Genomic DNA, 14,454 nt, shown 5'->3' with positions numbered 1-14,454 from the left:
AAAACAATTAATTTTTTAAAAATTTCAGCTGCTAGGTTTGAATATAGAATGATAACAATAATGTACAATGATAAATGAAAGTAAAAGATTTAAAAGGAACGGGGGAAAAAAGACTAGGATGGTGATTGCCAGAGACTGTGGCCCCCTGTTGGGCTGTAAAGGTACTACAGAATTAATTTACAGTCACTTTCTTTGCCAGTTTTCCAGTTTTTGTTATTTTTGCTTAAAATTGCCATTGAATATTTAAGTCATGGGGATTTAAAAAAAAAAAAAAAAGGTACTTGTTCATTTTCTGCCTTTTTTTAAAAATCATAAACTCTTATAGGTTCGTTAAGAGCAAATGCTGGGAGATACTCGAGATCAAACAGTTTATGGCAGGTCAGCCTCAATAAGTAAATCCTCAGAAGATCTAAATCAAATGAAGACACAAAAGAATTGTGCATTAGATTTTAAAGTTTGAAATGGGCCACAGCAGCGTTACGTTTGGGAATGGCTGAACTCGGAGACGAAAGAGCACAGAGGCTAGGAAGATGTCAATAAAGCTGAAATGTGGTGATAATCAGTGTTACCATGACTTCTCCCGTCTGCTGTTCTTTGAGGACAAAGCTGAGCAGGTCTGGGTCGGGTCCCGCCACCAGGCGAAGAAACAACGGCTTCTCAGCATCCGCCAACTTGCATGTATAAACTGCAAAACACACAAACACACACACACAACAGATTTAATTAGTCTGTACAGTATGCACGCTGCATGAAACCACAGGCAGCTGTTCCTCTGTGCACATACAGTGGCTTGCAAAAGTATTCGGCTCCCTTGAACTTTTCCACATTTTGTCACATTACAGCCACAAATATGAATCAATTTTATTGGAATTCCACGTGAAAGACCAATACAAAGTGGTGTACACGTGAGAAGTGGAACGAAAATCATACATGATTCCAAACATTTTTTACAAATAAATAACTGAAAAGTGGGGTGTGCGTAATTATTCAGCCCCCTGAGTCAATACTTTGTAGAACCACCTTTTGCTGCAATTACAGCTGCCAGTCTTTTGGGGTATGTCTCTACCAGCTTTGCACATCTAGAGACTGAAATCCTTGCCCATTCTTCTTTGCAAAACAGCTCCAGCTCAGTCAGATTAGATGGACAGCGTTTGTGAACAGCAGTTTTCAGATCTTGACACAGATTCTCGATTGGATTTAGACACCAGACAGGTCAGGGATAAAGTTATTGAGAAATTTAAAGCAGGCTTAGGCTACAAAAAGATTTCCCAAGCCTTGAACATCCCACGGAGCACTGTTCAAGCGATCATTCAGAAATGGAAGGAGTATGGCACAACTGTAAACCTACCAAGACAAGGCCGTCCACCTAAACTCACAGGCCGAACAAGGAGAGCGCTGATCAGAAATGCAGCCAAGAGGCCCATGGTGACTCTGGATGAGCTGCAGAGATCTACAGCTCAGGTGGGGGAGTCTGTCCATAGGACAACTATTAGTCGTGCACTGCACAAAGTCGGCCTTTATGGAAGAGTGGCAAGAAGAAAGCCATTGTTAACAGAAAACCATAAGAAGTCCTGTTTGCAGTTTGCCACAAGCCATGTGGGGGACACAGCAAACATGTGGAAGAAGGTGCTCTGGTCAGATGAGACCAAAATGGAACTTTTTGGCCGAAATGCAAAACGCTATGTGTGGCGGAAAACTAACACTGTACATCACTCTGAACACACCATCCCCACTGTCAAATATGGTGGTGGCAGCATCATGCTCTGGACAGGGAAGCTGGTCAGAGTTGATGGGAAGATGGATGGAGCCAAATACAGGGCAATCTTGGTAGAAAACCTCTTGGAGTCTGCAAAAGACTTGAGACTGGGGCGGAAGTTCACCTTCCAGCAGGACAACGACCCTAAACATAAAGCCAGGGCAACAATGGAATGGTTTAAAACAAAACATATCCATGTGTTAGAATGGCCCAGTCAAAGTCCAGATCTAAATCCAATCGAGAATCTGTGTCAAGATCTGAAAACTGCTGTTCACAAACGCTGTCCATCTAATCTGACTGAGCCAGAGCTGTTTTGCAAAGAAGAATGGGCAAGGATTTCAGTCTCTAGATGTGTAAAGCTGGTAGAGACATACCCTAAAAGACTGGCAGCTGTAATTGCAGCAAAAGGTGGTTCTACAAAGTATTGACTCAGGGGGCTGAATAATTACGCACACCCCACTTTGCAGTTATTTATTTGTAAAAAATGTTTGGAATCATGTATGATTTTCGTTCCACTTCTCACGTGTACACCACTTTGTATTGGTCTTTCACGTGGAATTCCAATAAAATTGATTCATGTTTGTGGCTGTAATGTGACAAAATGTGGAAAAGTTCAAGGGGGCCGAATACTTTTGCAAGCCACTGTATAAATGGATTTGGCAAAGGATGAAAGGATGGGAGCGCCATATTACCATGCGGTAGTTTACAGGAACAGACAGTGAGGGACAGCAACGTATTTACATCTGCAAAAGATGTAGAAGGTGCTAGAGGCTTGATTATTCTGACATTCACATATTTCCAAACCTCAATCTGAAAACCATCGGTTTGTTTGCTGACTTAGCATCCGAGGACAAAAGCCTATTTTTCAGGGCTTACGGTGTAATTAGGATGTCAGGGTAGTGTGTATATTCATTTACAGACCTCCTGCTTCATCAGTGTGTTCTCAGCCCAGTGACACTTTGTGATGTTCCTTCTGCAAGGTGCCCTTTAGCCCTCTGGCTCCAAAAGTATTGCTCATGTTTAACAAAGATGCAAAGTCCTTGTAAGGAGGTTGGTGAGTGCTGGGGGCATAATTTCTTGGGTTAACAGCCAGAAGACTCTGGTTCCTACTCCTTTTGGGCCCTTTGTGTTTTAGAACTACTTAGTTAGGGTTAGGAAAAGATTGCAGTTTGGGTTAAAACCCTCACTGGCATACCAGTAACCCAGCTCGTTAACAAAGTCTCAAAGGAGTGACCAATCAGCATCACTTCTGCCTTAATGCATGCCACAGCACACACAACAAAGACCGGTTTTCTGACAAAGCAGTACTAACCGACAGCGATGAAAACAGGCTGACTCTGTGTGTCGCTTACAATTGCATTTTTTGTCTCCTCCTAACAAATTCTGCATATTTGTATGTTGACCAGCATTTATTGGTTTAGAAGATTTACAATTATTTTAAGGCTTTCTAACTTCCAGAAGGGCTTAAAATAAAAGCGAAGAACTAAAAAACGGTGAACAGAAGCAAAACAATTGAAGGACACGTTTCTGCACCCTGTACATCCCTACAAGCTTTGGTTCAAATATTCTCTTCTTTGAAACATATCCAAGTTCTCCTCGACCACGTCGTGAGTCGTCTCGTCTCAATTTGAAACAGAAAGTCGAAGATGTTTCTACATTTCCAGACCGCAGTTAAATCTCAGACACTTAACTTTTCTCCTGAAACACCAGACAAGTTCATTAAAAGTCCTCAAGCGTCTGCAGTCAGGCGTCTGTCTAGACTCTGTCTTTTATTAGCTGTACGTCTCCAGTCATGAATGCAAACCAGAACAGGAACGTTTAAAGAAGGGGGAGAAAACACAAAAAACCCACTCGAAATCTATAAAAATTTGACTTGAAATGACTCACAAGCTTCAAACAAGCATCTGCGGGTTGTGTTTATAGTTTTAAATCAATGCATAAGGTTAATAAACTGTCTTCTCCTCACTGAAAGACATCATGTGACACCCAACAGCCTGTAACAGCTGCTCATTCACAGCATGGATGTGCGCTGTATTTATATCTGCATGTGTGGGTATCCCTGGTGAGCTATTATAGTAGGGAGAGCCTCTGGCATCCAACATGAGGGTGAAGCCCACACACATACACACACACACACACACCTCATACCGAGCGTGGCAATAGTGGCATGAAACCCCGTCTCTCACACCCAGTCTTACCCTGCTCCTCCCGCCGGTATCTCTTATACAGGGCATATTTAGCCGGGTTGTCTGCAACTGTGAATTTGCTCAGCAAGCCGACGATCACCTGAAGACACGTGAGAAAGAGAAACACTCAGTCAATATTACTCTGACAGCTCTTCTAGAAGATTTTTGTGTTGCTTTGTCGTTAATTTATTGCTTAAAAGGAAAAAGAACATACAAAACTGAGTGAAATCAATAAACTTTGCCCTGTCTGTCTCTCGAGTTCAACCGGTCTGTCATCAGATCATAATTAACCTATTAAGCAGGCTGTAGTGTGTTCACATGTGTGTGTTTGTGTGTGTATTAACAACCTCTTTGACTGTGGTTTTGGAGCTGACGTGGAGGGTGTTGGAGACTCCTTGGGGCAGATAGAAGGCCTCCCCGGCTCTTGTCTGACTTCCCTGCACCGTCATTGGCCTCCGCAAATCCATCTGGACCTTGATGAAACCCGTGTACACACCGCCCGCACCCTGACAGAGACAGAGTTAATGTTTTAATGTGGCCAGAGCTACAGGACACTATGGTAGCTGCTACATGATCTCTCCAAGTGAGCCCAGTTCACCCAATAAGCCCAGTGTGACCTGTGGGACAGATGGCCCCAGATGGAGGAAGAGGATCTTAATCTCATTACTCCATATGGGGCTGGGAGGAGTGTGTGTGAAGGTCACGAGTAGACAAAGAGGCCAAGTATGAAGAGAAGTAAAAAACAAGTAGACGTCAAAGATGGAATGATAGAAAAGACAAAAAAGGGATGAACAAGAAAGACAAATCCTAAAGAATGAAGACAGAAATTCGACAGAAAAGGTGTGGTGTGCTGAAACAGAAACATGCAGGCTTCTCATAGTGAAACCACCCCTTCCTTCAAATATGCAGTGCAATCTGCTCTAAACTGTCCTGATGATCTCTTAACTGCAAAAGTAACAAATACTCTGTTTTCAGTTTTTTAAAATATAAATGAAAATAAACATTTAGACTTTTTTTTTTAACCCAAAAAAGGATTGAATGTGAGCTCTGAAACCCATTTACAGACATTATTATAATGACTGTGGAACAAACTGACTGCGAAAGTTAAAGTATCATGATGAGCATCTTATGAATACACCCACTTTGAGTTTTGACTCATTTCAGCATAAAATATTAAGTTTGGAAAGTGAGTGACCAATATAAGCTGATATTATGTGTCTATGCAGCTTTTTTGTCCATTTTTTGTCTTTATATTCTAAAAACTCATATATTGAAATGTATGAATGAATGTAAACTTTTTATTGGCCAGTTAAAATGTGATTTCTAGTGGACAGACTCAGTTATTATGTCTGGGCTCCCCTCTGAGTGTCAGACTAGAATCTACTGGCCTTTAGATGTGCCGTTTCCCATCTGTTAAGAGTGCGGTCAGCTTAAATCCTTGTCTGAAAATAGATGATTTTCCATGACTAAGGGGAAAAAAAACCTCAGGAAACATCCTCTGTAACCTGCTACTCCTTTAAAAATAACGCCTGCATTCTTTCATGTGGTGCTTTAACGGCCAGAAAACCCCAGTTTCACCTGACATCTCTCATTTCTACTGAAATTCACTCTGAGTTGAAGTGGAGACAACTTCAGACACCTGTCACGCTGCCAATGAAAACACTGCGGGGCGAGAACAATAGCAGGAATAACATCACATCACTCTGATGTGAGCACTGAGGAATGCTGGGAGCAGGAGGGAGGCAGAGGTAACACGGCAACATTATAAACCTCAAAATCTGAGATTTAGAGCCTGCACAGCTCTCCAAGAGTCTGGAGAGTGGAACCATTAAGTTGATGGGTTTTTTCTTTTAAAAGGTGTGTTTGCATGGGTGTGTGTCCGTGTGTGCATATTACACTCACCAGCGTCATTTTAAGGTGGTCTTTGGTTAGCAAGTTGTACTGCTCGATTCTCTGCCAGATCTCCTCTTTGCTGAACTCTGTCCGCAACTCTCTCTCCTTCTCCACATCCTTAGAAGAAAAGGGACAAAGAAGGAAAGGAAACGCGACATGATAAGTCACAAACCAGCCAGGATTATTAAAACAATACATCCTCTGTTTAGACGACAGCGGTGGGACACAAAAACGAGTGAAGGAATAATTCTTTCTAATCCAAATCAAGAACGCTGGTTCTTGATTTGGATGATACACGGCAATACTACAAAGCTGTGCACATTACTCTGACATAATGTACTGTATCTCTTGTTAGTTTCAAGTGGGTGAGACAACTTTAAAACCAAAAAGATCTCTTTATAAACAAGCCTTAAAACAGATAACCAGAGCTCCAAGGTGTTCAGCTCAGGGTGAGTGTAGAGCTGCCAAGAAGAAGCTCTGCTTCTGCACAATCCTCCTTTCTGTTTAAGTTCATTAAGGAAAGCAACGAGCACCCCGACAGCTTGAAATGTGTAGAGATTCATATTTTTCTCATCATGCAAAAAAAAAAAAAAAAAAAAAAGGATTCTAACAAATAAGTCATGCTAACATAAATTAAATCAAGCATTTTTTTTAACCTCTATCATCTGATTTTTATACTATGCTTATTAAATTTTGATGATATAATCTGGTTATCCGGTGTTCCCAGGCAGAAAATGGATGGATAAATGAATAAATAAAGGTATTTAATAGTATTAAACCCAATCATATTTAGACCAGTTTTATACGTGCAACAAGCCAGCTTTTTTTTTTTTATTACAGAAAAAAAAATTAATTAAATTCAATAAATTAAGTAAAAAGAGGACAGGAAGTGGCTGCTTCTTTACCATTTGATTTTTATCAATAACAAGAAGTCAGAAGGAAAAAAAGCCAGCAAGGAGTATAAGCGTATTTACAATACATCATCACAATAACACCATCGAGTATTAAGGGGGTTTCCGTGTGGCCCAGCCCCCTCACATCAGCTTGAGAAGAGTAAACTTATTAAGATCATGTTTGTTGGTATAAGTGCTCTGCAAGAGACAAAATATAATCCCCACTTATATTTGTCATGAATATATTTTGTCAAAATATACCTTCCTGTGAATATAAACAGGAACAGGTGTCAAGTGTCTGCTTTTTTATTTTTTTTAACTAACAGCTCTAACTGGAGGGTGAGTACATGACAAAAACACCTTTTTACATCAGTGTAGGTCTCATGATAAGCGACTGACTCCTAATTTTAGACTAAAACATCCTGAAGGAAAGAGCTAACACTTCATGAGAATCGCATTTGAAAATATAACATAAGCGGCACAAAAAAAAGTGTGTTTTTAAGGAGAGAGACGTCTCGTCTGACTGACCGGAGGCCACGTGGACTTGAAGAGCATGCATAACCGATTCAAACAGCCTGTGATGTGTGTGGCATGTATGTTTGACAAGTCAGCCACACAACAGACCTCACAGTGAGAGTCGCAGATCACACATCAGCACTGTGGTTTTATAAATAACCCTAGAAGAAGATAGGGGGAGGCCAGAGGGTGGGGAAGGTCGAAACTTAGATCAGCTGATAGGAAATGTTCACAATAAAGACAAAAAGAACCAAAATGAGAACACAAACATACACATCCAAACCCTTTTAATGAATCTTAAATGAGAATGCATTATATGTAACTGCAGGCTACGTGTGTAAAACTGTAATTCAGGTCACATGAAACAAATACGTTACATAATGGGTTGTAAAGTCAGGGATGTTGACCTCAGAGCCAAATAAAATGGTTTCTAGAAGCCTCTGAAGACACATGGCTGCTTTTCAGAGGTAAGAAAGTGATTCATATCCATATATGTAGCTCAAATAACAGCTGTTACCAACTTTAAACCTGAATACTGATGTTTTGGAGTTATAAATGACTATGAGGAAGGTTTAAATGTTTCCTTAAACATTTCAGGAAAGCCTCCATGTGTAGCAATTGTGACTCAGGGGAAGTACCCAAGCAACAAACATGTTTGCAGCCCATTACAAAAATCGTTTTATCCTCTATGGGCAGCATCCTCCTTTACAAGAACTATAAGGGGGTAAATCCTATGGATGTTCTGGCTGGCCTTAAAGTTGTGGTCTAACCGCTTTGACTTATCTAAAGCTCACTGCAGCTCATCTAAACTCTTTAAAAAGCCAAACATTGTCATCCTATAATAAAACAAATTAATTGTGTGGCCGAGAACTTGACATCTTCAAATTTTAATGCCAAAAAATTATCAGCAGATTAAAGAACAACAGAGTAAATAATCAGCTCCTCTCCACAGATGTTGTTTTTACTCCAAGTTACATCATTTTTTAAAGCTACAACTTTAAGTCTCAACGCAGTGGATTCCAGATGTTCAAAGCAGAATTTAAACCTGATTTCTATTATTTTCTGTTTATATATGAGAGTGCCAGTGCAGACGCTCTAGACCGACTTTAATTCCCCAGCAGTCTGAGCTTACATGGGCATAGTGCAGCTCTCCTCAGCATCTATTATAAACCACACACACTTACACACACGCACACGCACAGCAGAATCTAGGCAGGCTTTGAAGGCACATACACCCTTATATGGATAACACACACACAGTGCTCAAAGTAAAGACAAGGTGCCAATACAGCATGTGCAAACACTGTGAGGTTTATGGCTCTGAGAAAAAACAGCAACGCCAGTTTAGGTCCGCGCTAAAGTGCTTCATGTGTAAGGATAACACTAATCTGACAGATTTACTTCTCTGCAGTTACATTTACTTTACTCTTCTAATGCATGCTTACCTGATTACAAAAGAAAATGTGGGGATCTTTTCAGGGGGAACTTGGCGGTCACTGCCTGAAATTATGAATCCCATGCATTTATTGATGATTTATGAGTTGAAGTAGGTCACTAAATGGATTAAAAGAAAATTTAGATTGTTTTTAGCTTCATTTGTTTGAGTTCTCAAATATAAGAAATTACTGTTTTACCTTTTGATGTAAATCATAATAAATTGAATATTTTGCGGTTTGTAGACAAGTTGTTGCATAAAAATAAGCAATTTGAAATCACTGCAAACAACAAAACAAGATAATAAAAATGATCATGCATGCATGTTTACTGAGCTATTATTCAGGCTCTATAGTGACACCTAAGTATGTACAGTTTTTTAGCTCTCTGGTACTGCTATAGTCAATTAGTACACTATGATCAACACAAACCTTAATAATAATTAGTTGTTATCCTTAAATCTGTGACACATAAAATAAACCTTTATTTATTTATTTATTTATTTTATTTTATTTCTTTGCCCAACCTGATCTTTCAATGTGGTATTTTTGCTAAAAGCTCCAAATACTCAGTTTTCCACCTCAGTCAAATGGTAAATGGTAAATGGCCTGTATTTATATAGCGCTTTACTGGTCCCTAAGGACCCCAAAGCGCTTTACATATCCAGTCATCCAGTCATCCACCCATTCACACACACATTCACACACAGTCAACAACTCCTTTTGTGCTGTCAGAGACTTGACAAAACCTGTTTTAGGTTTTGTCAAGCCAGCTAATACAAAGAAAGCCTGGTTATGTTGAACTTTACAGTACACGCCTCTGAAGTCACCTCCTGACACCCTGTTGATCGTAATCTGTCCGTGTAATAAGTCCAGACACTGACTCATTGGGATTAAAGCAGATCTGATCAGTCTCACGGGCACAGAAACAAAGTCACAACAGTTCGAGTCCCTGCTTCACAGATGCTTTCATCTACTTCGTAATACCTGTGTCTACCTGAGTGTCGTGACACTGATTTTGACTTGCTGGGGTTTTTCCACCATCGGTCTCACCTTTAAGTGGCTGCTAGGTTAGACGAGTCAAAGCTTATTAGCAGGAAGTGACAGGTAAGCAGATTATGTGTCATCTCAATGTGCACATGGAGAGGACAAAAATGAAAGAGAAGGAAAGATGTGAGTGGGGATATGATAAGAAATACTCCCTCAAGGGGAATCCTTCCTTCCATGACTCTGCAGAGTTTGTGTTTGTTTGTGGGAGATCATTTAGGTCAGTAGATAACCCTGCTGATCTACATCAGCTGTCCTCACCTCATCTTAAATAGTCAATTCAAGGCTTCCACACACGTTCCCTCTAATGTGTTTCCTGATAAAAGTCCTAATTAACCAGTTTAATTCTGCTGTTTCTCTGCTTAAAGTGACATTAGTACGAAGCAGGCGTGTGTGTGAATGTGGCCGTGTCAGCTTCTCCACTTCAAGCAGGATAGACGGGGGTTAAAGGGAACTGGGAGGGAGACAGCGACCACAATCCAAACAAACAGGACAAGCAGAGCACAGCGGAGCTGCAACACAATGAGGTCATGATCCAATTTAAGAGTGCAGCGAACCTTCCCACCAAAGCTGGAAGAGCAGCGCTGGACTGAAGGGACAGAGGAGAACAGAAAGAAGGTTTTTAAAAAGAGGTCTGCCATGACATTATTAATCACAATGAGTCAAAGAAGGACAAAAAGGCCTTTAAACATCAGGCTCCACCTTTATCACTTCACTGAAGTCGGTATGTGTGGGAAGTGATTTCAGTGTTTTCTAGGGAAGTATTGATTTTGCATCAATTCAGAAGACATCAGAAGTTTTAAAGAAGTGCTGGACTGGTTCTTTAGAAATATTGATTTGCACTAAAAGCTGAATATTTTCCAGCTTTGTGGCCAAATTTGTTGGAATTTTTTCAGACGAGTGAATCCTAAAGTCCAAGATCCTGCATTACTTGTTTAGACAGACATGGCACCAATATGTATTATTAAGTTTGTATATCAACATGATATGTCTTATTAATACTGTGAGTATGTAAGACAGTGTATTCTGTCCACAGGTTGAAAAAGAAAAAAGCTATATAGAAACATGCTGCTAATGGAACATAAATGAGGTTTTTAAAGTGGTGGAAGGTGATAAAGGCAATTATATGCTCAGTTAAACCACCAAAAAGTTGTGGTTGTTTTAGGTTTATTGCATCAAGACAGGTGACGTATTTCATTCATGACAGGCCATTAAAATTCTTTCCAAGTACAAACTGGCAGTATTTATGTTTGAAGAATAATCAGTGCATCAGACCAAGTGTAAAAGCAGAACTGAGTCAACGGGGAAAAAAGGAAGAGAAAGGCCGTATAAAAGTGAGGAGACAGAAAACGAAGAGCGAACAGAGGAAACCATCGAAGGGGGAGAGTCATATCAGGCTTTACGTTGAAGTAATCTGAAGGAAAAGTGGTCTTTTGTTTTCTCTGGATCTTATCGCGCACACACACCTGAAGCATTCGTCTCTGTTTAGCACCATCACGCTCGTCTGCATCGCCTGTCTGTAAACACATGACATCACTGTGCGCGCGTGTAGATAAAACACGCTTAGCTCGGACAAACACTGTGCACTTGTGTGTTAAAGGTGCTACAGGCAGACTAAACACAGTCATTCACCTAAACTGAACCTATATTTTAAAGGACAACAAAGACACTTCGAGTACAGCTGAGTAGTTTTCTGTCCTTGTCTTTGACTCAGATCTGTATGTTTGAGATAATTAAAGGGGAGGCAAGTCCGTTTAGCAAAACATTGACAGGAGTTAACACCGGGACAGTCCTCTATAGGTGCAATATATTACATCATTCTCTCAACTGTATCCCGCCTTTATCTTCAGTGGTGCTGGCGCTTTCATGGAAAGTTCCTGACTTTTTCCAGATTCTAGAAGATTCTCCAGTATAGGTGGTCTAATTTTAATGTCACCTGTGTTTTCCTAAACAAATTCTTAAAACTTAAATGAAAAAAAAAGGAAAAAAAAGCAATAAATGTTCATTACAAGCTTTTAAAGTCTGATGGGACATCTTTAAGATTTCATTATCATCTGAAAATCATCATGAGACTAAAGAAAGCGCCAAGCGTCACTCTGAAAAAGCTTAATCATAGATTGTTTGAAATTTTATTTTATGTTATAAAAATGAACAACGAGCCTTCATTTCTTACTGTAAACTGTGTATTTTAAAATGAATTCTGCTTGCTTCTAGGCCAGCTTCACATTTCTGTACTGACTCGATGACTACAAATCATGTTAGTTTCCCACTAAACTGAAATAATAAACCTAAAGTCCACATGGTGAACACATTTATATCAACTATACTTGGCAATAACTTTATAATTTACACACCCACATACAAAAAAAAAAAAAAGAAAGAGAAACTAGCAGCAACTACTTAAATGTATTCCCAATCTCTCTTTTAAAGCTGAGGCCACTTTCTACTAGGATAACAAAACAAAACAAAGCACCTTTCATTAATTTTTCCCCGTCCACAGCCTCCCTCTCTCTGTTACTTCCTGCCGATCCATGGAGGGAAGTCGAGCCCGGCCACACCTTTCCTCTCAGCATTCCTACAGTAATGCACGTGCACATGCATGTGCAACATCACGTAAATGTCCCACAGACGTCCTCATACCGTTCTTCTGTAACAGACAGCTCGTACGCACACGTTCCAGAGTTACTCGTGCATCTATACATGTTGAGGTATTTTGCTTTTCTTTATTTCTGTCATGTCTATGTAATATTACATTGGCAGATACTTATATTAAACATGACCAAAGCTTCAAATATCGAGGTCAGATGTATGCAGAAGTAATCCCAGTAAGGGTTGGGGAGATTCAGACTGCTCTAAACTGTTTTTTTCTAATCGTTTTTATATGATGTCATAGAGTGAGGGGATATCCCCGCCCACCTGCTGTTCAAATCGTCCGTTTAAGAGCTGAGATGATGAAGATTTGAGAAGCTGCATCAAGGCTACGTATAAGACAAATAAGGATTACTTTGAACACTGAAACTTGCAAAGCTGCTCCAGCAGAGTAGCTGTAAACCACAATTATCCATTTTCTATAACCACTAGTTATCATTCATTCACACTTTGGATTATTTCCAGGCCTCGAGGCTGACAAAGCTGCTAGAAGCCGTCTCTGTGCTGTTATTTTAAGCTTTGTTAACTCTTCAGAAAAGAGTGAAAATATCGAGTGTTACTCCTCAACACAGCCCAAAGCCAAGATATTATGTACATGATTTATAAGGGGGAGGGGGAGAAGCTGCAAATAACACAGCTACCCCCAGCAAACTTTAGCAATTTAAGCTTAAATAAACAAAAACAAAAGAAACAAAACTGAAATAATTAAGTTAATGTAAAAATGCTTGCTAGGTGATTAAACGTGTATCACTTTGACTCTCAAACTAACCTGAGCAACATTAGCTTTTTGTTGTTCTTCTGATATCATTAAATATATTAATGCCTTTTTCTTGAAGAAGATTCAAATGTGCTCAAAAATAATCTGCATTAAAATGAATGTAAAGATAACTACAAAACCTCATCAAAAAGAGAGGAGAGCCCAAATATGATTAAATACAATCCAAACACTTCTTTATAGACCCAAAATCAAGGTGTTAATAAGTAAAATATTCAGCTTTAACCTCAAATATAAAGTTTAAAAGGAGGTAAAATATGAAATAAGTCAGAAAAAAGAGAAAATGATGTTATTGTCTCTGCATGCCAAGAGGTAAAAACCTGCAGACTAACTCAGCAGGACCACACAGAGACATCACTTCAGCACAATGATGTGAACCAAACTGGACCGCTGACAATGCGTTCTGAGTGCGGTCAGGGCAGTACACCATGAAAACATGTTCAGGACACACAGTTAAGCCTCAGCTCAATCAGCAGCCTGTGAGGAGACCACCAGGCCACCCAGAGATGGAGAGCACTCTGCTCCCAACACCGACAAAGACATGCAGAAGATGAAGGAGGAGGAACAGGGTTAGAAGAAAAAGCAGGGAGTGAGGAAAAGAAAGAGTAAAGTAGAGAAAAAAAATGAAATAAATCAAAACCGTTTCTGTCGTTAGCAGCTGTCATATTCTGACGCCACGTTTAATAAAGCCGGGTCGCTTTTCTTCTCAGACTCCGCTAACACTCAGGCTGTTGACACAGTTGCGTTGGAGATGAATACAACACTGAAAGCATGACGCCGCTGCTGTCTAACCGTTTGGGTCATCAGCCCAAACTGCTAAGTGCCTGCTGAGAAATGTTCTCATTAGCCTGAAAAATGGCTTTCATTAACACAGCTACATACAGGGGAAAACGCACTGCTGGGGAAAGACTCACACAAGCAATCGTGTCTATAACAAACCCTCGATCGATACAAATTAAGACTGATGTTGGAATAATGCATTATAATTTGGTCTATTCTGGTCTTGTCACACATGACAGCACAAATAAAAGATATTTTTAGGACCTTTTCTTGATTTTAAGACCGTAACGATTCCCAGGAACACTGGCTGAAGTCGAGGCTTTGCACAAGAAGAATTGAGCAACAGACCCAAGGAGGTGTGTTCATGTGTGTGTTCATGTGTGTGTGTGTGTGTTGGGGGGAGGGAGTGAGTAAGCATGTGTGGGCTGAGATTTTGAAACTTCATAGTTCTGACCTTGGAGGAAGGCAGTAAAACAAACGAGGTGTGTTTGAGCCAAAGATAATGGAGAGATCCCCTCAAGACTTT

The 14,454-nt window shown here is 40.0% G+C and overlaps 1 protein-coding gene across 1 annotated transcript in view; it reads right to left on the bottom strand.

Annotated features, from left to right (window-relative positions):
* The window catches only part of rassf3 (Ras association domain family member 3), a 32,985-nt gene that overhangs the window by 2,017 nt on the left and 16,514 nt on the right, over positions 1-14,454 (bottom strand). The window contains exons 2-5 of the mRNA XM_063501287.1: positions 5,845-5,952; positions 4,290-4,448; positions 3,955-4,042; positions 570-685 (exon numbers count right to left, since the gene is read on the bottom strand). Of these exons, the coding sequence (XP_063357357.1) occupies positions 570-685; positions 3,955-4,042; positions 4,290-4,448; positions 5,845-5,952 (471 nt within the window). The remainder of the gene's footprint in view (positions 1-569; positions 686-3,954; positions 4,043-4,289; positions 4,449-5,844; positions 5,953-14,454) is intronic.

The sequence above is a fragment of the Pelmatolapia mariae genome, linkage group LG17 (genome assembly GCF_036321145.2).
Source record: "Pelmatolapia mariae isolate MD_Pm_ZW linkage group LG17, Pm_UMD_F_2, whole genome shotgun sequence".
NCBI lineage: Eukaryota > Metazoa > Chordata > Actinopteri > Cichliformes > Cichlidae > Pelmatolapia > Pelmatolapia mariae.
This window is presented reverse-complemented; position numbering and strand designations above follow the sequence as displayed.